The 24,211-nt window shown below is 43.3% G+C and overlaps 2 protein-coding genes across 8 annotated transcripts; one reads left to right on the top strand and one right to left on the bottom strand.

Moving 5' to 3' along the window:
- Positions 1–864: 864 nt before the first annotated feature.
- Positions 865–8,619, bottom strand: LOC148106250 (uncharacterized). Its single transcript, XM_087843777.1, has 3 exons — positions 7,856–8,619; positions 5,529–7,255; positions 865–1,997 (listed from the first exon to the last, which is right to left on the bottom strand). Exons 1-3 carry the CDS (start codon positions 8,524–8,526, stop codon positions 1,213–1,215), a joined length of 3,183 nt encoding a protein of 1,060 aa, XP_087699903.1. The 5' UTR covers positions 8,527–8,619; the 3' UTR covers positions 865–1,212.
- Positions 8,620–11,058: 2,439 nt separating this feature from the next.
- LOC148106249 (uncharacterized) lies at positions 11,059–23,586 on the top strand. Of its 7 annotated transcripts, XR_015718733.1 has the most exons (15): positions 11,059–11,227; positions 12,357–12,467; positions 13,501–13,589; positions 14,947–15,058; positions 15,176–15,314; positions 15,395–15,524; positions 15,705–15,892; positions 16,373–16,455; positions 16,548–16,616; positions 17,378–17,633; positions 17,733–17,810; positions 18,094–18,209; positions 18,292–18,407; positions 19,154–19,257; positions 23,461–23,586. XR_015718733.1 is itself a non-coding variant. In XM_087839545.1 (14 exons), the coding sequence occupies exons 1-14, from the start codon at positions 11,138–11,140 to the stop codon at positions 19,185–19,187; spliced, it is 1,563 nt and encodes a 520-aa protein (XP_087695671.1). In that variant the 5' UTR covers positions 11,059–11,137; the 3' UTR covers positions 19,188–19,833. The 7 variants fall into 7 exon arrangements, 6 of the variants coding, with proteins under 6 accessions (XP_087695671.1, XP_087695665.1, XP_087695668.1 ...); XM_087839545.1 differs by lacking the exon at positions 23,461–23,586 and having other exon boundaries at positions 14,947–15,010; positions 19,154–19,833; XM_087839539.1 differs by lacking the exon at positions 23,461–23,586 and having other exon boundaries at positions 17,736–17,810; positions 19,154–19,833.
- The last annotated feature ends 625 nt before the right edge of the window (positions 23,587–24,211 follow it).

Below are 24,211 nucleotides of genomic sequence, written 5' to 3'. Positions count from 1 at the left end.
GTGCTCACACTTCTTGTTGGTTCAGATGAAGAAGGGGAACAAACATGTGGGGGGACTGCATTTAAACATCTGGAAAAAGGAAACACCTTCTTCTACCAAGAAGACCTAGATCAGTGTGGTCTGGATGCTACTGAGGCCTTGTTGCACACAGAAGTTTATACGGAGATCTTTAAACAGTGTTTGTTAATCTTGAAGGTGGCTTTTATTTGTAATTCAGGTCTCAATGTCTCTTTGTGTATACTTATATGCAGAAGTAACACAAAAGAAGAAGTGGGAGCTGGCCTGACACCAGTAACTGACTTCCAGTGAAAGCTTTGGCTAATAATATTTTTTAGCGAACATTTTTCTTGTAAAACAAAGGGGGGCCTAGCAAAAAAAGTTTGGGAACCACTGCTCTACAAGGTCAGCAAAATAAAAAGAAATGTGTTAACCCATGGACTAAAAAAATGTTCGAAGTGGACTAGGTGCTAATTTTCAGATGCCAGGTCTACATCTAGAATCAGAATGAGCACATACATAAACAACCAAAGTGAAGCATTAAGACAAAACATAGCAACGTCAAACAGGGTCCACACATTTTGCCACAAATACATGCAAAACAACTAAATTGTGCCACAAAAGTGATGTAAATTGACCAAACTAAGACACAAATCAGACAAAAACAGATGCAGCATGATCACAAACAGACACGTCGGCTACAAACTGATGCAAAATGACTAAAATCACACGTGTAACACCTTCTACATATTTGACAACAGAAGAAAAACACAAACAAACTTGGAATGTATTTATAATTTGGATTTTTTTTTTATTTCATGCCGAATTAGATATTTTAAAAATAGAGCCAAATCACAAAGTCTCCTCCCTGTTTGTACTGTAAGGTCAAAGCCCTACTGTACTACAGAGAACCCCAACAATCAAATGATCCCCCTCTGAGCAAGCACGAGGCGACTGTGGGGAAGAAAAACTCCCTTTAACAGGAAGAAACTTCCAACGGAACCGGGCTCAGAAGGGGCGGCCATCCGCTGCGACCGGTTGGGGGGATGGAAATCAAAAGGAGACGAGATGGCGTGAACTACAGTTCTAAAATTTGGATTTGAGGGCTGATCCCAAAATTTTATGGTGATGTTTTTAAAAAAAGGATTTGGTGCTAAAAGTCTGCTTCAAGATTTTAAAAGAAGCAGGGCAGTGGGAAAAGCCAAAATGGTCATTTTAATGATCTCTGCCTTTAGTGAACCACCTGAAGGGTTTTAGCAATGCTTTTCCCAACGCAGAAAAAAACCTGGATATTTTGGACGTCTTTGGGGGACTCGGGATGACTCCGAGGCTGATTTTTAGATGTTTAATCAGAGCCTCATCAAAAGATGAATCATTTGCCATTGAAGCCTTAAAGACATTGTCTGGGGAGCCAAACTCCTTGATGAGGCATTTGGCTATTTTCTTGATGAACTTTTTCTTGTCATTTGTCAGACTTGTGGCAGACGCTGTGCTGCTGAGTTCAGGCTGCATTAGATTGCTCAGACGATTGATGACCGTGTCTATTTCTTTTGTAGTAGATGGGATCCGAACAGCAGACTTTTTGGTCTCAGGTTTAGATTTATGGATGATTCTCATGATAAGGAGCAACGCAAGGTCACTGGAAATTTTCTGAACATCAGAAGATGAAACTGACACAGAACCCATCTCTGATATTTTGGAGGAATCTTTGAGAGAGTGTTTCAGGCTCAAGGCTCCAGATGATTTTTCTGGAGAAATTCTCCCAGGTTTTGGTGTTCTAGGTGACTTGTCGGATGCCACAGAACATTTATCTGGAGAAATGCTCCCAGTTTTTGGCATTTGTGGTGACTTGTCAGATGCCACAAAGCATTTATCTGGAGAAATGCTCCCAGGTTTTGGCGCTCGAGGTGACTTGTCAGATGCCACAGAGCATTTATCTGGAGAGATGCTCCCAGTTTTTGGCGTTCGAAGTGACTTGTCAGATGCCACAGAGCATTCATCTGGAGAAATGCTCCCAGGTTTTGGTGTTCGAGGTGACTTGTCAGATTCCACGGATAATTTATCTGGAGAAATGCTCCCAGTTTTTGGTGTTCTAGATGACTTGTCGCCGGATGCCAAGAAGCATTCATCTGGAGAAATGCTCCCAGATTTTGGTGTTGGAGGTGGATTTTCAGATGCCACAAAGCATTTATCTGGAGAAATACGCCCAGGTTTTGGTGTTCTAGGTGACTTGTCGGATGCCAAGGACCATTTATCTGGGGAAATGCAACCAGTTTTTGGCGTTCTAGGTGACTTGTCAGATGCCAAGGAGCATTTATCTGGAGAAATGCTCCCAGTTTTTGGCGTTCTAGGTGACTTGTCAGATGCCAAGGAGCATTTATCTGGAGAAATGCTCCCAATTTTTGGCGTTCGAGGTGGTTTTTCAGATACCACAGAGCATTTATCTGGAGAAATGCTCCCAGTTTTTGGCATTTGTGGTGACTTGTCAGATGCCACAGAACATTTATCTGAAGAAATGCTCCCAGTTTTTGGTGTTAGAGGTGGATTTTCAGATGCCACAAAGCATTTATCTGGAGAAATACTCCCAGTTTTTGGCGCTCGAGGTGACTTGTCAGATGTCACAGAGCATTTATCTGGAGAGATGCTCCCAGTTTTTGGCGTTCGAAGTGACTTGTCAGATGCCACAGAGCATTTATCTGGAGAGATGCTCCCAGGTTGTGGCGCTCGAGGTGACTTGTCAGATGCCACCGATAATTTATCTGGAGAAATGCTCCCAGTTTTTGGTGTTCGAGGTGACTTTTCAGATTCCACGGATAATTTATCTGGAGAAATGCTCCCAGATTTTGGTGGTCGAGGTGACTTGTCAGATGCCACCGATAATTTATCTGGAGAAATGCTCCCAGATTTTGGTGTTCGAGGTGACTTGTCGGATGCCAAGGAGCATTTATCTGGAGAAATGCTCCCAGGTATTGGTGTTCGAGGTGACTTGTCAGATGCCACAAAGCATTTATCTGGAGAAATGCTCCCAGTTTTTGGTGTTCGAGGTGACTTGTCAGATGCCACCGATAATTTATCTGGAGAAATGCTCCCACATTTTGGTGTTCGAGGTGACTTGTCGGATGCCAAGGAGCATTTATCTGGAGAAATGCTCCCAGTTTTTGGCATTTGTGGTGACTTGTCAGATGCCACAGAACATTTATCTGAAGAAATGCTCCCAGTTTTTGGTGTTAGAGGTGGATTTTCAGATGCCACAAAGCATTTATCTGGAGAAATACTCCCAGTTTTTGGCGCTCGAGGTGACTTGTCAGATGTCACAGAGCATTTATCTGGAGAGATGCTCCCAGTTTTTGGCGTTCGAAGTGACTTGTCAGATGCCACAGAGCATTTATCTGAAGAGATGCTCCCAGGTTGTGGCGCTCGAGGTGACTTGTCAGATGCCACCGATAATTTATCTGGAGAAATGCTCCCAGTTTTTGGTGTTCGAGGTGACTTTTCAGATTCCGCAGATAATTTATCTGGAGAAATGCTCCCAGATTTTGGTGTTCGAGGTGACTTGTCAGATGCCACCGATAATTTATCTGGAGAAATGCTCCCAGATTTTGGTGTTCGAGGTGACTTGTCGGATGCCAAGGAGCATTTATCTGGAGAAATGCTCCCAGGTATTGGTGTTCGAGGTGACTTGTCAGATGCCACAAAGCATTTATCTGGAGAAATGCTCCCAGTTTTTGGTGCTCGAGGTGACTTGTCAGATGCCACGGAGCATCTACCTGGAGAAATGCTCCCAGTTTTTGGTGTTGGAGGTGGATTTTCAGATGCCCCAAAGCATTTATCTGGAGAAATGCTCCCAGTTTTTGGCGCTCGAGGTGACTTGTCAGATGCCACAGAGCATTTATCTGGAGAAATGCTCCCAGTTTTTGGCGCTCGAGGTGACTTGTCAGATGCCACAAAGCATTTATCTGGAGAAATGCTCCCAGTTTTTGGCGCTCGAGGTGACTTGTCAGATGCCACAGAGCATTTATCTGGAGAGATGCTCCCAGTTTTTGTCGTTCGAAGTGACTTGTCAGATGCCACAGAGCATTTATCTGGAGAAATGCTCCCAGTTTTTGGTGTTCGAGGTGACTTGTCAGATTCCACGGATAATTTATCTGGAGAAATGCTCCCAGTTTTTGGTGTTCGAGGTGACTTGTCAGATGCCACAGAGCATTTATCTGGAGAAATGCTCCCAGTTTTTGGCATTTGTGGTGACTTGTCAGATGCCACGGAGCATCTACCTGGAGAAATGCTCCCAGTTTTTGGTGTTGGAGGTGGATTTTCAGATGCCCCAAAGCATTTATCTGGAGAAATGCTCCCAGTTTTTGGCGCTCGAGGTGACTTGTCAGATGCCACAGAGCATTTATCTGGAGAGATGCTCCCAGTTTTTGTCGTTCGAAGTGACTTGTCAGATGCCACAGAGCATTTATCTGGAGAAATGCTCCCAGGTTTTGGTGTTCGAGGTGACTTGTCAGATTCCACGGATAATTTATCTGGAGAAATGCTCCCAGTTTTTGGTGTTGGAGGTGGATTTTCAGATGCCACAAAGCATTTATCTGGAGAAATGTTCCCAGTTTTTGGCATTCGAAGTGACTTGTCAGATGCCACAGAGCATTTATCTGGAGAAATGCTCCTAGTTTTTGGCATTTGTGGTGACTTGTCAGATGCCACAAAGCATTTATCTGGAGAAATGCTCCCAGTTTTTTGCGCTCGAGGTGACTTGTCAAATGCCACAGAGCATTTATCTGGAGAAATGCTCCCAGTTTTTGGTGTTCGAGGTGACTTGTCAGATTCCATGGATAATTTATCTGGAGAAATGCTCCCAGGTTTTGGTGTTCTAGGTGACTTGTCGGATGCCAAGGAGCATTTATCTGGAGAGATGCTACCAGTTTTTGTCGTTCGAAGTGACTTGTCAGATGCCACAGAGCATTTATCTGGAGAAATGCTCCTAGTTTTTGGCATTTGTGGTGACTTGTCAGATGCCACAAAGCATTTATCTGGAGAAATGCTCCCAGTTTTTGGCGCTCGAGGTGACTTGTCAAATGCCACAGAGCATTTATCTGGAGAAATGCTCCCAGTTTTTGGTGTTCGAGGTGACTTGTCAGATTCCATGGATAATTTATCTGGAGAAATGCTCCCAGGTTTTGGTGTTCTAGGTGACTTGTCGGATGCCAAGGAGCATTTATCTGGAGAGATGCTACCAGTTTTTGGCATTCGAAGTGACTTGTCAGATGCCACAGAGCATTTATCTGGAGAAATGCTCCCAGTTTTTGGCGCTCGAGGTGACTTGTCAAATGCCACAGAGCATTCATCTGGAGAAATGCTCCCAGTTTTTGGCGCTCGAGGTGATTTGTCAGATTCCATGGATAATTTATCTGGAGAAATGCTCCCAGCTTTTGGTGTTCGAGGTGACTTGTCAGTTTCCACGGATAATTTATCTGGAGAATTGCTTCCAGGTTTTGGTGTTCGAGGTGACTTGTCAGATGCCACAGAGCATCTACCTGGAGAAATGCTCCCAGATTTTGGCGTTCGGGGTGACTTGTCAGATTCCACGGATAATGTATCTGGAGAAATGCTCCCAGATTTTGGTGTTGGAGGTGATGCACCAGATTCTTTTCCTCTGCCATCTGAATCAGGGCTTTTTTCCTGTGTTGGGGTCTGTGTTCTTTTAATAAAGTTTTGGATGTCTTCCAGGACCCCAGAAATCTTGTCCATTTGAATCATTTGTTCTTTCTCTTCATTCTCCACCCACAGTAAAAGCTTCTGCAAAAACCTTTCTACTGTGTCATCTATGAGGACATAGAGGACTTCAGCAGAAATGGGACGCTCTACTGATTGTGGAGTCCTGGAGATGACCGTGTCTGAGAGGGATCTACCCATTAGAGGTATGGGGATTTGATACACTCGATCCATCATAAGTAGATCAAACACTTTTTCCATTAAGTCCACCGTAAAATTTCTGATATGCCCACTGTTTTTAAAGTCCCCCAAGGTCTTATCGATGAGGAAGAGTCCTTCTTTCTTTGTTAATTTGTCATATAACTGATTAACGTCTGATCTAATGACGTTAAAGTCGAATGAAGAAGACCGTTTAATTGCGGTTCCCAGGCTTGGCGTATGTCGAGAAGGGGAGCGATGAGCCTCTGTACTCTGGGGACCAGCCGTTTCAGGTACTGACCCTGGGAGAATGGAAACTATACTTTTATTGGAGGGCACTGTTTCATTCTTGAGGTGGTTGCAAATGTTTTGTAGACAAACAAAATGTTTCCTGTTTGAGTTTATTCTTTTTTTCAGCTCTGTTTTCATTTTTTCAAATTGTTTTTTTGCAAACATGGAAAAGTTGTGTTTGCGTGCTTTGAGCCTGGCGTGTGAGGTGGATGGCACACATTTGGAGAAGAAGTGTCTCACCTTGTGGATAATTAAGCCTGCATTAAAGGCAGGTTTGGGTAAGTTACATTTCTCACAGAGCTCTTCACTGCTTGAATCCATGTTAGCAAGTATCTCACCTACGATGTCAGCTGCAACCATTTCTACTGGGGTTGGAGCCTGGATACTTTGTGTTTCTGTAGTTGGTTTTATTTTGCTTTGTTCTGTTACAGCTGATTCTTCTGGGAGCTCATCTTTATCTTTTTCTGTCATCTCTCCATCTGAGCTCCTTGTGGACAGAATAACAGAAATCTCTGCGATTGCTGATTGAACTGATATTTTTGAACCAGTACTTTCTGTACTAGGATCAGACCCATTTGTCCCACACTGGCAGCGCAGCTTACATGCTGCATACGTTTTCAGGCATGAGGCAGCGCAACAAACCATGCGGTGTAGTTTCTTAATACTACTAGATTTGCCGCTAACATAAACGGCGGGGTCTAGTGGGAAATCGGGGCTTTTTTCAATCAGTGCAATGGTTGAGCTGACCTTTTCGATGATCTCTTCCTCAACCATCAGCGTCAGCTTGTCAGCGCTCTTATCTTGCTGTTTTGAGACATTAAGAGCGCCGGCGATGGCAGCTGAGATTGAGTCTCCGAGGGACACCCTTATTTTCCCCTCATCCATAAACTCTTCCCTTATCATGGGTTCCTGAATAACAGGAAGGGCTATTTCCAGGATGCTGGCAGAGGCGATCTGAATGATTTCAGAAATCATATCAGCGAGCACCGCATGGACCCTAGAGTTGCATTTTCCATTTTCTATTATGCTCCACTGAACTTCAGAGAGCCTTTTAAAGCACCTGTTGATTGGCGGCATAATCTGGTCTGGTGTGACCACCATTGATTTTTTGTTTTTGTTGCGTGTTCCCATTGTTGTGTCCCAAATTAGATTTTCTATACTGGAATCAGAGCTGCTTGTCCCACACTGGAACGACACCTTACGTGCCGTATAACTTTTCAGGCATGAGGCAGCGCAACAAACCATGCGGTCTAGTTTTTTACTATTACTAAGTTTGTCGCTAAAATAAACGGCAGGGTCTTGCAGGAAATCAGGGCTTTCTTCAATCAGTGCAATGGTTAAGCTGACCTTTTCTGAGATCTCTTCCTCAACCATCAGTGTCAGCTTGTCAGCGCTCTTATCTTGCTGTCTTGGGACATTAAGAGCGCTTGCGATGGCAGCTGAGATCGAGTCTCCAAGGGACACCCTTATTTTCCCCTCATCCATAAGCTCTTCCCTTATCATGGGTTCCTGAATAACAGGAAGGGCAATTTCCAGGATGCTGGCAGAGGCAATCTGAATGATTTCAGAAATCATATCAGCGAGCATGGCATGGACGCTGGAGTCACATTTTCCATTTTCTATTATGCTCCACTGACCTGCAGAGAGCCTTTCAAAGCACTTGTTGATTGGCGGCATAATCTGGTCTGGTGTGACCACCATTGAATTTTCATTTTCGTTGAATGTTTCCATTGTTGTGTCCCAAATTAGATTTTCTATACTGGAATCAGAGCTGCTTGTCCCACACTGGAACGACACCTTACGTGCCGCATAACTTTTCAGGCATGAGGCAGCGCAACAAACCATGCGGTCTAGTTTTTTACTATTACTAAGTTTGTCGCTAAAATAAACGGCAGGGTCTTGCAGGAAATCAGGGCTTTCTTCAATCAGTGCAATGGTTAAGCTGACCTTTTCTGAGATCTCTTCCTCAACCATCAGTGTCAGCTTGTCAGCGCTCTTATCTTGCTGTCTTGGGACATTAAGAGCGCTTGCGATGGCAGCTGAGATCGAGTCTCCAAGGGACACCCTTATTTTCCCCTCATCCATAAGCTCTTCCCTTATCATGGGTTCCTGAATAACAGGAAGGGCAATTTCCAGGATGCTGGCAGAGGCAATCTGAATGATTTCAGAAATCATATCAGCGAGCACGGCATGGACGCTGGAGTCACATTTTCCATTTTCTATTATGCTCCACTGACCTGCAGAGAGCCTTTCAAAGCACTTGTTGATTGGCGGCATAATCTGGTCTGGTGTGACCACCATTGAATTTTCATTTTCGTTGAATGTTTCCATTGTTGTGTCACAAATTTGATTTTCTTCGTTTGAGTGAAGTGTGAGAATTTTCTTGTATTACGGAGCGCCGACTGCTGAACGTTTTGCAAACAGATGAACATCGAGTTCTGATTTTTCTGTCTGAGAGCCCTTATTTATGGGTTTGGTTGTCTGTGACGTTACTGACAGATCAAAGCAAGCGCGTCAGTGACGTCACACGGAACGCACGCGGAGACGCGACGTTCCACAAGGAGCGCACGCGGAGACGCGGCGTCCCTTGCGCGCGCTCACAGATTTGAATGACGCCTCAGGTGTATCGTTCGTTAGCCACCCACCATAATCCCAGGATTCATTGCGAATCATAGGTTGGAGGATGTTGGGGGGGGTGGATGGCCGACGGTCGAAGCGGAGAAGAAATAAACTCTTAAAAGTTAGTTCTGGGTTTTTATCTCACTTCAGATATACACCGGAACAAATGTTAGCATAATGAAAGAATTGTAGAATTAAGTGCAGTCATATCACAAATGTTAGCATAATGAAAAAGTCTTAAAAAGTCAAATTTAGCTAACCTTCGGCTAAGTTACGTGACGTTAGTGATATCGCCACTTAACGCGGCTCTTTGGTCAGTTAGTTAGTTTAGGTTTCTGCCGAAGCTGGGTCTGTTTGTCGGTGTGAAGCCACACGTACTTTAACGTTTTAGGATACACCGAGCAGACGGCTGCTGGCGGTCTAAAGAAAGCCGTGTAGTACGTCACGAGCTCTCTGAAACTACCGTCTGCTCCTTGCTATCTAAAATATAAACGGGCGCTAAACTCTCCACCGTCTCACACTTCTGTTTAATCAGTTTTCTGTTTGACGTTTATTCAGCTTTGTGAAAACCCCAGAGGACCCCTCCCGAGGGATTAATAAAGTTAAATTTAATCGAATAGAATATCTTTAAATCATCATCAAAGTGACTTATATATCATGTTTAACCTAAAGACCACGGGGGTTTGAAAACGATGTGTTGGTCGGCTCAGATATTTGAAGTTTACACAGCTACATTCTCACCTGAAAATATTTTAAAAGTTTATTTTGTGACCCAGAAAGAGAAATAAGAGTAATATTAAAACTAGAAGCTGCCGCCATTTTTGGAAACTGGAATTGTCTGGGCCGCGCTATGAATTCTGCGATATGTTTTTTCAATTTTGTTGTCCGGGTTGAAAATCGGGAGAAATTCGTGAGAATGGTGGCTCTGGGAGATTCTCAGGAGGGGCACTGAAATTCGGGATTCTCCCGGAAAAATCGGGAGGGTTGGCATGTATGAGACGGTTCACCAAATATGTGGCCCGCGAACTGTGGTGAGGACACAGACTCAACCATGCTGTGCTGAAGTTTGTCCTTAAAAGAGCTCTCATCCTGTATAAACCACTAATAATGAGACAGACAGTAGATGGAGAAGTCCTCCTCCTGTTTCTCTGCTGTTTTTGTCAGGCTTATATCAAACAACCTGAGTTGTCACCTTTGTTATAAAGACCAATGTTCTGCGGGATCCTGTGTCCTGTTTTAGTTGTGCTGCTTTAGTTGCTAACTGCCATGGTTGATTTCCTTCTGCAAGTGTCCAGAGTCAGAATTGAGAAGGTGAGAGGAGACGTGACAGAGGCTCTCCACCCCTGATGAGACACCAGGACAGTGTGTGAGGAAGAGGAGGAGAAAAAGGAGCCAGTATCAGCTGAGAGATATAGAGGAGAACAGGGGGGCAACAGACAGCTCTCTGTAGTTGACGGACTGGTAAAAAACAGTTTTTAGATATTTGCAGAAGTATCTCCAACACAAACTGTAACAGCTGCATACAGGGAACCACTCAGTCATGTTTATCCTGCAGGAGAGGATCTGACAGGGAAAGAAGGAAAAATAAGGGAACCACGGACAACTTTGATAATGCTTTGATTTATCCACAGTATATTTAGTTCAAATATTGTTTTTATCACAGAGGGATTGTGCTGGTTTCAGTGGGAAAAGTATGCAGCTCATTTAAATATGAAGTTCAAAGAGCTGTGAAAAGTTGTCTGTTCATAAAGTGTGTCAGTATTTTATAAGGATGTCATGTTTCTGTATCATCTCTCTCCTGTCAGAGCCTCTTACCCAAACATCAGCCTGTTTAATGCTCTCATATCTTCAACATCTCAAGTAAATTATACTGCACAGTTTTCTCTCCAATAAAAGAATATTTACTGCATATATTTTCTTCCATTTTATCTGAACCATTCAAGGAGGAGATCTTTTACTGTATTTTGGTGATATTGCCCTTAAATATGACTAAAGCTTTCATACAGAGGTGATCATGGACATAACTCTGAGATCAGTCTGACAGAACTCTGAAAATCACTGAGTGTTATTTCACAGAACCATAATTAGATTAACTCAAACTGAAACACGCAATGTTAAACAGTAGTATAATTATCATTAACTGTCAAAGTAAGTGCGTATTTTGCTTGTTTCCGTTTCCATCAAAAATCTAATTATCAACTAATTATCTTATCTCCCACCGCCCCCGAATGCACCAAATTTCGCTTGTGAGGCTGTTGCCACGGTAACTGTCATTAGCTAATGTGGCTTTTGGCTAAACGACAAGTTTTATTTGTACCGAAAAATGGCGTCAAGGAACATCGACCCTTTGTCAGCGGAGGAGCCTACAGAAGGCGGAGAAGAGGAGAGAGAAGCGTGGAGCTCGGAGTCTCAGGTAAACCGAAACGGTTAGCTCGGTGGCTAACGTTAGCGTGATGCGTTCACTTGCATGTGAGGTTTGTCTTCTCTTGGTCTGAAGCACTTCACGAGAGCAAAGTTATTTTAGAGCGTCTGATCCCGACAGTCTGACTGAGATGGAGCAGGCATATTTATTTTGTAACTTCCAGTAATTCTGTAACAGTTATTATAAAGTTCAGGTAATAGTAAAGCACTATTAGAATTCCTAGAATCTAAGTACAGTGCAATACCGAGGTCGCTACTTTTATCTTTGATGTATTGACGTTTTTATCGAGCTTAAGATTTCATTTACAAAACATAAGGAGAGCTAATAGAAACATGGGCAGATTAGTGAACAGCCTCAAGGCGCCACTGGATCAACCAAATGAACGTTTCAAAATTAGGATTCACCAGCGTGAGCGTCATAATAAAGGATCTGTAAATAATTTTTAAAACTCTGTGCTGTCACTGTGGACTGTTATGTGCAGATTAATGTTGTAAGATGAGTCTGAAAACTATTTGTAAAAGTGACTCTGATGGGCAGAGTTGCATGTGTATTGCAAAACCAGGTAAAATGGCTTATCTTGCACTAGCCTGCCTTTATTTCATGTTTGACATTGATGCCTCTAAACTGGTTGGGAAAGTTTCCCTTAAAAATCATCTGGGGACATAAGAAAGACCTTCACGGGACAGTAAGACCCAGAAACCCCAACCTAAATGGCTTTTAGGTGATAGGGCAGCCACGGGTCATTGAGTGAGTCAGAGGGGAGGGCCAAACATGCAAACTGGCTTTGAGCCGTTCCGCCCTCATTTTAAAGTAGGGAAATGCACATCATCAACTCTATATTTTTATCTGCAGCACCAAATCTTACTGCTATTTCTCTGTCTGGGTTCTATGTGCGGTAAGATCCCACTTTCTCCTGTTCATTCAGCTATTGCAAAACAAGCATTCATTTAAAACCAAAGCTTAGAATTTGAGCTCCAGTAGCCCAAAATATATTGCTGTCCGAAGCTGGTCCATAATTATACTGGGCAACCGCTGCATGGATGTTCTTTGTACAGTAGATGTCAGTCTTCTTTCTCCTCAATGGTCCTCTGCTAGTTTGCTGTATAACCTGTGTCTGCAGATCCCAGTGAAGGTGTTGCAAGCTCACAGCGATGCTGTGACCACAGCTCGAGTCTGCTGCGACAATCGCTGCATCCTGAGCTGCTCCTCAGACTGCACCGCTGTCCTCTGGGTAAGCTGCTGTCATGGTCGGCAGTTTTTATGAGTCGATGTGCCTGTTTTGATTTTAGGGTTGGTCTACACTCGACTTTCTAATGTCAGTTCAATTCAGTTTTATTTATACAGCGCCAAATCACAACAACAGTCGCCTCAAGGCGCTTTATATTGTAAGATAGATCCTACAGTAATAGATACAGAGAAAAACCCAACAATCATATGACCCCCTATGAGCAAGCACTTTGGTGACAGTGGGAAGGAAAAACTCCCTTTTAACAGGAAGAAACCTCCAGCAGAACCAGGCTCAGGGAGGGGCGGGGCCATCTGCTGCGACCAGGAGATACTTTGCACTTTGAATCTCCTGTTCCACCACATCCCCAAAGTTGTGTGGAGGCCATTGGAGTACAGTTAACTCATCGTCATGTTCAAGAAACCAGTGTGAGACGATTTGAGCTTTGTGGCTGGAAGGAGCCATCAGAAGATGGTACACTGTGGTCAAATAGGCATGGAAATAGTCAGCAACAACACTCGGGTATGCTGTGGAGTTTAAATGATGCTAAGTTGACACCAAAGTGAACATAACTCTACACTCTTAAACTACCAGCAGCCTGAAATCAGGACACAAGGCAGGATGGATCAGTCCCACCGTCTCAATGTCCCAACAAGAAATACAGAAGATCAGACAGTTCCCGTTTTTTTATTGTCTTATTTTGGTGAGCATGTGTAAACTGTAGCTTCAGCTTCTTGTTCTTAGCGGACAGGCGTGGCTCCCCGTATGGTCTTCTGCTGCTTTAACCCATCTTCTTCAAGGTTGTGTGCTGAGAGATGCTCTTCTCCAAACCCTGAGAGAAAAGCCTCATATTTGTTTTCTTCCTCTGTGTTTTTTTGTGTGTCCACATCAGTCTGTAGTATCTCAGAATCCATGTTTGACTGAACAGGCTCTCTGTAGATCAGTTTTCTGATGAATTCATTCCACAGAAAGTTTAGGAATAAATCATCAGAAGGTTGTTCCATATTCACTCTTCCTGGTTGACCTCTGACCTGTGTAGGATGTGGGGAGCTGTCAGCCTCTGAGGACGTTTGATGGAGTTCACAGTAAAGCCATCACTGAGTGTGCTCTGATCCCAAACAGCAACAGGTGGGTTCCACGTTAGCTTTAAATTCAGCTAGCTTATGATCCTGCAGCTGAGAGCAGATGATTTCTCTTTTGAATTTTGCAAACATTATGACCTGGAAGCCAAAATCTTTCCACCTGTATTCCTTTTGTCTTGGTCAAAGCTGAGCTGTCGGGTCTTTTCAAGTGAAGCAGAAAGAAGAAAGGGTGAGATGAACTTCTGCCAACATTTACAGAAGTAGCGTTAGAAGTTGGCGGCGTACAGGTCAACATTAAAACATTTTTTCAGGTATTTGTGCAGCTGGCCTTGTAGTCGATTACTGCAATGTCTTTTTTTTTTATCACGGTCTTTTTATTGATCAAAGAATTGCTTCCAACAACAATTACAGCAATATTAACAAACAGTCGTGCCTCCCACCCCCCATCCAGAACAGTGTAACTAAAACCCAGCCAGAGAGGAAAGAAGAGATAAAAGAAAAGAAAATTACAGATACAAAGTAAATAATAAAATAAATGAACAACAGCAAGGGAAAAAAACAACAAAAAAAAACCAACAACAAAAAAAAAAACCCACTCACACGCACATTAAGCGATAGTATCAGGACTTAATCTTTCAAAGTAAGTAAGAAAAGGTTGCCATGTGTCATAAAAGCTCCGAACCGAACCTTTTACAGTGTAGCGGATCTTTTCCAGCTGAGTATAGTACATGACATCCTTAACCCATCGCCCATATACAGGTGGAAGTGGCTCTTTCCATTTCAATAATATCATTCTACGGGCCAAAAGAGTGCAAAAGGCCAGAAGATCAGAGTGTGATTTGGAAAGACTGGCATCACAAGGCGTCACCCCAAAAATAGCTATAAACGGGCAGGGTGCAATTGGAACACCAAATATGTTGGACATGGTTTCAAATATGCTTTTCCAAAAGCTACCCAGTTTTGGACATGCCCAGAACATGTGAAATAGGGAAGCAGGCTCTCGATTACTGCAATGTCTGAATATTTGGAAAAATGAGTTCCCGTGAGCTCCCCGTCACTGTCACTGGAACTGTAAGCTCCACCAGCTGGTGAAGATTCGCTGTTACCAAGACTGTAAAGTCAAGTAGACTTGTAAAAGTTGACTTTCTGAGATTTGTAAAACAAAAAGTAGCAATTTTTTCACCTTTATCTGATGATAGATGAAGTTTTTCTTCATTTCTTTGAGGAAAAAACATCTTTGTGAATTAACCGATGACTTATTCATCATCCATGGACCCGTAAGGCTTCATGTAATCTCTCACGCTGATGAAAAAAACATAAAGTTCACAAAAAACAACAATGCAGAAACTTCCATGTAGTAACCCGAGTGCACCTGTGAATGAAACGTTTGCTCTGTGTGTCAGGATGGTCACAGTGTCCTGGGATAAGAAGATGGTGGCCTGGGACCTCGAGACCGGACTCACTCTGGTAACGTCTGCTGTCACGCTCCTGGAGTTTCAAACCAGCAACCTTCCTGTGATTCGCTGCACACATTTCTCTGCGCACACACGTTTCTGCTCTTTCACACACATGGAATAAATTTGGTCTTTTTGCTTTTCTGAGTTTGACTCATTTTTATGATCTTTGTCGCAGTGGAAATCGAGGCAGCTCGGCCTGCTGACCTCCTGCAGCTCCTCGTCTGACGGCCGGCTGGTCGTTTGCGCTGTAAATCCTCAGAATGGCGTTTCCATCTGCGACGCCGCCAGCGGACAGATGCTGCACCACGTCAGCGGTAGGACAGGTCGCGTGTTGCCCGGTCGGCAATAATACTCCTGTGAGCGTCAGCGAGCGTGTGTTTGCTTTGCCGATCAGATCTTCACCGCTCCTGCGTCACTCGATGTCGGTTCGACCCTCAGAGCCAGCGAGTGGCTACCGTCTCTGCAGACCGCAGCATCAAACTGTGGGACCTGCGGGCGCAGAAAACCACCGTGTCCATCGACAGGTGAAGCATTTCAGAGACCTGTAAACGCTCTGAGCTCCTCTCACGCTGTGTGGCTTTTGTCTTCAGCGTGAGACACTCTGAAGTCTCAGATATTTATCAGATTCACAAAAGTTTGATGACAATTTTCAGACCCTCAGAGCCCCCCTGTGCACTTGTTCTTGTTTACATTCTCGCAATCAGTAACCATGGAAACGTCGTCTCAGCCTGCTGCTTCACCAGCAACGGGCACTTCCTGTGCACGGCGTCGTGGGACAAGACGCTGAAGCTGTGGGACCTGCAGGCGGGGGGGTTCCGATCTCACGGCGGGACGCCGCTGCAGGGAGGCCACGAAGGCAGCGTGAGTGCCTGCTGCCTCGCCGCTGCTGACGGTGAGACCTCTGAGCAAGCAGGTGTCCTCAGCTGACGTCCTCAGATTCTCCAGTAACATTTGTGCTGAACTACGAGCAAGAGGCGGCGTTTGATCGATGAACACTTGCTAAATCCACGTATGGACAAAAGAGTTCTTTTAATGTGTATTTTTAACTATTTAATTATTTATGCATTAGGATTTAGCTAATTTTTACGAATGAAAATGAACAAAGCTCATCGTGTCGTGTGCTGTAAGTATGTTTTCTGCCCTCGTTAAGAAGCAGATCTAAAGGATCAGAGGTCAGGTGGTTTAGACCTCTGGTGGTTGCACGGCTTAAGATTTGTAAGAAATGTCAGCACCTTAGAGTCCGTCGTGCTGTTTACTGTTTAGAAAGCAAGCACTGCTCACTGAGCTGATGTGTTTTTCTGCAGGTACTGGAACATGCTCAGTTCTTCCTCATAATGTTTGCCTAAAATCACTTCCTGTTGTGTTTCCTCAGCGAACCTCCTGGTGTCCGCCTCCTACGACGGGACTGTTGCTCTCTGGGATTTGTCGTCTCTCTCTCAGACTCTCGTGCTGAAGGTGATTAAACTCGGCTGTGTGAAGACATCCTGATGTTTCTGGTCGTGTTCTTTTAGACACTTAACTCCTGATTTTGCTTTTCCCCCCATCAGGGCCACAGTGATTGGGTGACAGATGTGTCAGTGAGTGCTGACAGGAAGTTGGTGGCTGCTTCCTCCAAGGTTCACAAGTATTTTCACTCACAGTCCCGGCCAGAAGTTTTTAGGAAGTTTTTGCTCCTCGAGCTTTTCTTTCTTTCTTTTTTTGTCCTGTCTTTCTCCTCTCACCCTCACCGTGCTCACCATCTCTGAGCCTGGGTCTGCTGGAGGTTTCTTCCTGCGAAAATTTAGGTTTTCCTTCCCACTGTCACCAAAGTACGGAGCCCCGCAGGGGACATGGGAGAAAAAATAATTAAGACGGACTTTTGCGAGATCTCGCATAACAAACTCGGGATCTCGCAAAACTTTTGCGAGATCTCGCAAAACTTTTGCGAGATCTCGCAAAACTTTTGTGAGATCTCGCAAAAGTTTTAGCCACATTCTTCGGACGCTGGCTCGAAGCCGACCAGGAGGTCGAGCCACGATGTGCCGGGAAAGCGGTGTTCCTCCCGGCTGTAGTAGGTCTCGACCTCCCGTTAGCTTCGAGCTAACGGGAAGAATGCGGCTAAAACTTTTGCGCGATCCCGAGTTTGTTTTGCGAGATCTCGCAAATTTCCGTCTTAATTTTTTTTCTCCCATGTCCCCTGCGGGGCTCCGTACCAAAGTGCTTGTTCACAGGGGGTTTCTCTGTTTTAATGTAGGTCTGGATCTTACAATATCATTGGTACCCTGGATGTTTAATCTGTTTTCTGATAATTCACCAGAGAAATGTTAAAAATCATTTTATGGAAATTTGGAAAGCAAACAGCGTTTAGTCTCCTGGAAGACCTGCATGTCTGTTTAAGGCCATCTTTGCCAGCTCCTCCGATGAGAAGTCCTCCTCTTCATCAGAGGGGGGGAGCAGCGATGAGGAGGAAGAAAAGGTGACAAAGGAGGATGAAGGAAAAGTGGACTCGGAGTCACTGAACCTCTTCAGCATCCCCTCCTCCTCCTCAGCCACCACCACCTCCTCCTCAGCCACCACCACCTCCTCCTCAGCCACCACCTCCTCCTCAGCCACCACCTCCTCCTCAGCCACCACCTCCTCCAGTTACCGAGCAGGTACTCTGAGTTTGCTGAATCACCGTAACCTTTCTTCTAATCTCACGTCCCTGTCGAGCGTAACTCTGTCAACTCTTTTCCTCTCGGCTCCTTCAAAAGCAGCAGTTTCCACTCAGGCCTCCGAACAGGAAGAGGAGGAGTTTGGGCCGAAGCTGCCGCCTCCCTCGGCTGCTCTGAGTGAGTGTCACCCACCAGATCAACAACAGACAACTCAAGTTTATTCACCGTGACCCAGTCACGTGGTTTCCCTTGCGTGGACATTGTTTTTATAGATGCAGCAATCTCTCTGTGATCAGCTCAGCTGGGTTACATTCATGTGAATCGATCCACATGTAGAACTAGAGCATCTGTTCATCGACGCTTTCACTGCTCCTCTTCTGCTTCTACTTCATTAAGTGCATCCTGCTTCGTAAAAGCGTTGCTGGAGGATTAATAACCTGCCTGTTGTTCCTGTGTTTAGTCAGAGGAGGCGCCGCCTCCATGCGCCCTCCAATCAAGGAGGTTAAAACGGGCAAGAAGAGCAAAGAGAAGAAACACAAGAAAAAGAAGCATTACAAACACAAGAAGGAAAAGAAGGTAGAAAACGAAGAGTAAGGATCAGATCAGATAAAATGACTCCTTCCTCACGCTGAAGCTGTGACTTCTTTTTTCTTTACAGAAGAAGAAACACAAGAAGCACAAGCACAAAGAAGCAGCCGAAGAAGAGCGAGGAGGAGGAGCCGGCGAGCAGGAAGGTGAAGACGGACCGGTGTCGACAGACGAGCTGCTAAAAAGGTCAGAGGTCACCTGTCAGAGCATCGAAAGATGACCCTGATGGAATAGGAGACACTTGGAAATTAGTTTGTTATAAAGTGCTGATGTTAGTCAGAAGCTGTGTGTGCAAAACAATTATTAACAATATTTAGAGTTTTTTTCTCTCTTTTTTTGTTTCCACCAAAACGTTTTAAATCCATAATCCAGAAACTCACTGCGTTCAATTAAGAACATAGTTTGTTTTTATCTGCTCTTCTGTTTCTGATCTGATCATTTTTATTTATCAGATCTCTTAGAGCAGCGGTCTCCAACCTTTTTTGCGCCACGGACCAGTTTATGCCCGACAATATTTTCACAGACCGGCCTTTAAGGTGTCGCGGATAAATACAACAAAATAAAACTAGTACCGGTACCGAAAAAAAGAAAATTTATTCCTAACACTCGTGAAAAGACCCAGGAAAACCGAGTAAACGATAAAAACGATAACAAAATAACGCTGAAATAAAAACCCTGAAAACCAAACATTTCACACCTGAGCCTCAACTCTCGCGGCCCGGTACCAAACGACTCACGGACCGGTACCGGTCCGAGACCCGGGGGTTGGGGACCGCTGTATTAGAGGGGTAATAATCTGGTGTCTGGGGAGTGTTGTGTTTACGTTTAGTAAACAGATGCTTTTATTTTTAAAAACTGAATTTAGTGTCGTATGCAAAGCACCTTGAACCGTCTTCTTCACTGTCTGTGTGTGTTTGTGTTTTCTCTTCCAGACTGAAGAGCATCCGCTCCCATCAGATGTGGTGAATCAGTTGGAGGTCTGTCCTCTGTGAGGACCGTCAGTCAGCTGATTGTTTCACCTGCTGTGTAGTTTTAGGTAATAACATAAAATCTTTATAACCAAGTGTTCTGTATTTACTGACCTGCTGGGAAACCTTCAATCACACAAAAACTGACGTTTTGTGTTTAAGTGAAGAACTCTCTCTTAAAGTAAGTAAACATGTCACTGTCACTGCAATCGATGAATGGAAACAAACGATGCAACCTGAGGTTACACTCGAGACCAAAAAGGCCACATTGGACAGAAAAGACGTGTAACCACGATTACTATGGAGAAGGAAAGGAACAGCTGATTTGGGTTGCTGTGGTAACATCGTTACCAGTTACATTGTAAGAAGTTTATTGATATTGACACAAAGAGAAATGTGATCTTTTAGAACTTTTGCTACATATTCTGATGATTTCAGAGACTTCTGTGTGTGACGTCGTTTAAGCTTGACATTGATATAATATTACAAACATTAATCCAAGATTACAGATTGGTAAGAAATGTGTTACAAATGGAAGTATGTGTCACAATTACTGGAATCTCAGACAGAAGCAGTTTTTTTTTTTCATCTTTATTTAATCAGAAGGAAAAATATCCTCATTTCCAAGAGAGACCTGCAGGAAGAAGCAGCACAAACAAGCTTTTTGTTAGCTTGTTTCACAGTTTGTGAAACTGTGGAATGAAGTATATGTTGTGTAAATGTCAGTTGAGACTTTGAGCTACACAGTCGACAGCTGAAAGTAAACATGGACAAAAACAGTAATAAAAGTTTCATTATTCTATAAATCTTTGATCAGGATCAATAATCAGGATTTATTCATTTCAAATTATTCTGTAAATCTATAGATTTAAAAAACAAACTTATGCACCCAAAGCTGTGTAATATTCTAATAATAACTGATAGAAAATAATTGCTTTTCATCAGTTAATTCACACATGAGGAGATACATGAACACTCAGACTCAGACTGCAGGCTGATCTAAACAATTTCATCTCATCCTCTGGAGCACACGAAGGGTTTTAACTTTCAGTTGAGGACAAAGCTCGGTATCTGACCATTGATGTTTCGGCGCTGAACGTAAGCACGCCACAGATCATAGCGACGGCAGCAAGAAGACATCCAGCGATGAAGACCAGGTTCAGGTTCATGGCGTTCCCTGGAAACAAGAGAAGATCCGTTTTAATTCAGCGTTATCCAAAGTTACAGTGACTAAAACAAAGCAGCCGACTCTGTTTCCATACCTGCACTCCTGCTGATGTCTGCTGACCTCTTCAAGCACAGGGGACCCTGGAAAAGTGCTGTGCAGTCTGCATGACAGCCCCTCTCTTTCAGCAGTGGGAGTGGTGGTGAGCGTTTGACGTGGAGTTGATGCATCCCTGTGAGCACCTGGTGTTGGAGTTTCCTGCTTCACATACTGAACAGCTGATGTATACCTGAATGCAAGTGATTGGCTGTGCGTGTCACTCAACCTCAAATCTCTCAGTATCCAAGTGCTGCACGTAAAACATTCTGATGGAAAAACTGAATTTACATTAAGTGGACATCACAGATTTAAATGGAGATTATTTATTTAGCTTCCCGCAGCGCTACAAGCTGTTGATGGAGATCTGCCCGGCCCGGGAGCCAGCCTCCTCTGAGGTCTTCCCCAAACTGCAGCCTCAGTTCATGCTTCAGCCAAAACTGGAAATGCTGTCAAACCTAATGTGAGGATGTATTCCCAGCCAATGAAATGACAATTTTAAGCATTAAATTATAAGCATAATAGCTGCCCTCTCAGTCTGTTGCTGGTATTATCTGTAAAACAACAAATACAATCTTGATCTTAAGAACAATTTTGGCTGAAACCCATCAGGTAATCATCATGAAAGTTTCACTGAAACATACTGAAGGAAGATTCTAGTGACTGATAGCAAACATCATCTGCCCTTTGACCACATGAGCAAACAACAAATGACAAACTATAGCATTTAAATAAAAGCAGGCATTTTTCCTGCAAAAACACCCCCCATGATGGACACATTTTCAATGTTTTCTTTGCATAATACACTTTTTTAAAAATTAGGTAACTTTTAGCAAATTTCAAGCAATGTGTGCACGAGATGTGCGAGTATGCAATAAAGTTAATCAGATTAAAAAGATATGGCTTGAGTTTTGGGTGTAGAATTCATCAGAATCAGAACCCCCTTTTTTGGCCAAGTATATGCGCAAACACATACAAGGAATTTGGTTCCAGTCGATGGTGCCGCTCAAGCACAACAATGTAAAACGTATTTAGAGGTCTGGTCTAAACTCATTCTTTACCTGATCGTGCAAACCAATGAACTTGAAGGCCTCGACGCAGAACCGAAACTGTCTCTTGTTGTCTGGTGCATGGGTCATAACAGTGGAGTGCACTGGGCACCTGATCACAGGACAATGCAAAGAAAGAGACTACAACTTACAATTTCATCATAAATCCTTGTTTAACCATCATACAGCGCCATTCACAAATATTCAAGTAATAGCCTGATGCCTTAAAAACCTTTAAAGAGCCTTATTCTACGGACTTCCACTTCTGTATAACACCTGAAATTCTTAAAGATGAGAGAAGTTTTTATTCTAAAAGGCACTCAGGTAACTGCTTCAAGTACAAACAGATAAACAGGAGAACCTTCACTGATGCACCACCTGTCCTCATGCCTACCCATTTTCGACGATGGAGTAGGTCGGGTGGTAGTTGGGGTTGTCATATGGCGAAGCTCTGCAGGACTCCACAAAAAACTTTGTGTTGTTGACTGTAGAGGAGGCATCTATCTCCATGTAAACCTTCTCTCCTACGTTATACTGCAGAGGGTATGAATTTGGATCAATCATTCTCTGGAAGTGGTTGTTTGGGTAGAACTCAAACTGGTAGGTGAACATGCCGAAGCCTTTATCATAATAAAGGTAATATGATTGGAATGGAACAAATGGATTTTGAAAATCAGAGATTGAGTTTCCAAGTGAATAATGCAGCTGAAAAACTTTCCTGTTACATGAAGACTTTTAATCTATAGTTCAGTATTGATCTGCCACAGTCAGCGAACAAAACTGCCAAAAAGGAAAAAGACATTAAGATCCTCAAAAGCTTAGCATAATATAGTCATACATTTTCACCTGAATACATCTGCCCTGTGCAAATCCATTATCGAAGGCCTTTGCAGCTAATAATGGTCAATATTTTAATTTAAAGAATACAGAAAAACAGCTGGTTCTTTTTCAGGGTTTCATAGCTTTTTAGTGTAGAATGCCAAGCTTTAATATTATAGAGATTTACAAGTATCTACAAAGCATGATATGATGTGAAGTTCAACATCTGGGACATGTGTCCCGCTATGCATTGCAGAAAATGACTCAATCTCTTAGTACAGCAAACAAACAATGCAGGAGGGCGGGAAAATAATGGTCTCCTCTGCCGTGGCATCAGAAGTTGAGAATTGACGGGACAAAGTGTTGGGTTTCACGTTTTGGGTTGCCGGGTCTATAGATCATAACACAGTTGAACCAAGCAAAGAAGAGGGCCCACCTGGCTTGTCTTGAGTGGCTGCTGTGAGATATGCAAGATGCTTGTGGTCAGTCAAACGATGAACAATGAGCAGGTGTTGTGCTCCCTCCCGTTAATAACACCATCCTTCCAAGGAAAGCTAGCAGTTCCACTTCTCCCACATCATAGTTTTGCTCAGTTCGAGAAAGACAGCAGAAGGAAAAAAGCTGCATTTTCCCTTCCTTGTTCTGGCACAAGATGACTCAGCTCCATCAACGATAAATTGTTGGGTGGTCACACACAGCTGACTGCAGGTTTCCAGTCTTATAAACAGTACATTTGCACAATGACTGAAACCAGCCCACTGGCTGTGACGTCAGTTCCTTGATCATTAATATGCAAATTGTCATGACCATTGATCAATAATCATTGATGAAAGACCATTGATCATGGAATAATCTTCCACACTGCACCTAACGTGACAAACTGAAAGCAGTCATTGGGTGGGAAACCTTGAGAAAAACACATTTGACCTTAGAGAAGAGCTCTGCATAGAAAAGGATCAGGTTTGAACTTAGTTTGTGCAGCTGTACCTTTAACTAAGGCATCAACTCGTCCTGTTGTCTTTTTGAACTGTGCTTCACTATTCACTACAGATGAATGCACTGAACAATTCACCTGCGTGTGAGTCACTTTGGTCACTTTGACAGTTGTACTGGTAATAATAATTTTCCCTTTGTGTCCTCAGAGAGAACAGTGATGTTGGTGTGGAGGAAGAGGAGCAGTTGTCCTGCTGTGCTTTGGGTCAAGATGTCTCAGAGGATTCAGTCGCTACCAGTTGTGGCATCTCTGTCCAAAGTAAGAGTCGGTATCGGTGTGCTGATGAACACATTTTTGAAAACTTGACTTCTTGTTTTGTAGGAAATGAAAAAGATTTCATTAGTTTTTTATGGTATAGGTTTTTTTCCTGTTTTACTTTGAATGTTGTTTCCTTTCATGTCTCACGTTAGTTTTACTTCCTGCTTTGTGATTGTCTTAATTATTTTTCACCTGGTTTGCTAAAGTTTAGCTGTCATGTTCCCCACCTGCACACAATATCAGGCAATCCTCAATATATACTACTCAAAAAAATCAGAGGAACACACTGAAAACATAATGGCTCTCGCGTGGAGAAAATCATACTGGAGATCAATACTGATGCAAACTGGGTGATGTGTTGGAAACTAAAGGATTCAATTGTTTGTTGGAAATAAATGATAAAAATACTGGATACTGGCTGAATCCAAATACAAACAGAAAATCAGAGTGTAAAAAACGCTGCAGCAGGCTTTTCCATTTGGCTCTAATTTCATAGCAGCAGCTCAAAATGAATAGTTTGTATGGCTGCGTGTGCTGCTGGGCCAAAATTTTAGCTGGTCATTTGTAGTTTTTAGATGAAATTAAAAAAAAAAAACACTCAAAAAAATCATCTAAAGAAGAGCAGAGTTAATTTACACACT

The sequence above is a fragment of the Neolamprologus brichardi genome, chromosome 1 (assembly GCF_056152115.1).
Source record: "Neolamprologus brichardi isolate AB-2024 chromosome 1, ASM5615211v1, whole genome shotgun sequence".
Taxonomy (NCBI): domain Eukaryota; kingdom Metazoa; phylum Chordata; class Actinopteri; order Cichliformes; family Cichlidae; genus Neolamprologus; species Neolamprologus brichardi.
Note: the sequence above shows the minus strand (reverse complement) of the source record. Positions and strands in the feature narration are given on the sequence as shown.

Bases quoted from the DNA above. Each gene is read 5' to 3' on its own strand.
- LOC148106250 (XM_087843777.1), bottom strand. From the start codon at position 8,526: ATGGAAACATTCAACGAAAATGAAAATTCAATGGTGGTCACACCAGAC. The intron at 7,256-7,855 runs GTGCTTTGAAAG...GCCAATCAACAG, and splicing joins ATTATGCCGCCAATCAACAA to GTGCTTTAAAAGGCTCTCTG. The intron at 1,998-5,528 runs GTAGATGCTCTG...GCATTTCTCCAG, and splicing joins ATCTGGGAGCATTTCTCCAG to ATGAATGCTCTGTGGCATCT.
- LOC148106249 (XM_087839534.1), top strand. From the start codon at position 11,138: ATGGCGTCAAGGAACATCGACCCTTTGTCAGCGGAGGAGCCTACAGAA. The intron at 15,525-15,704 runs GTGAAGCATTTC...TCTCGCAATCAG, and splicing joins ACCACCGTGTCCATCGACAG to TAACCATGGAAACGTCGTCT. The intron at 18,210-18,291 runs GTAGAAAACGAA...TTTTCTTTACAG, and splicing joins AACACAAGAAGGAAAAGAAG to AAGAAGAAACACAAGAAGCA.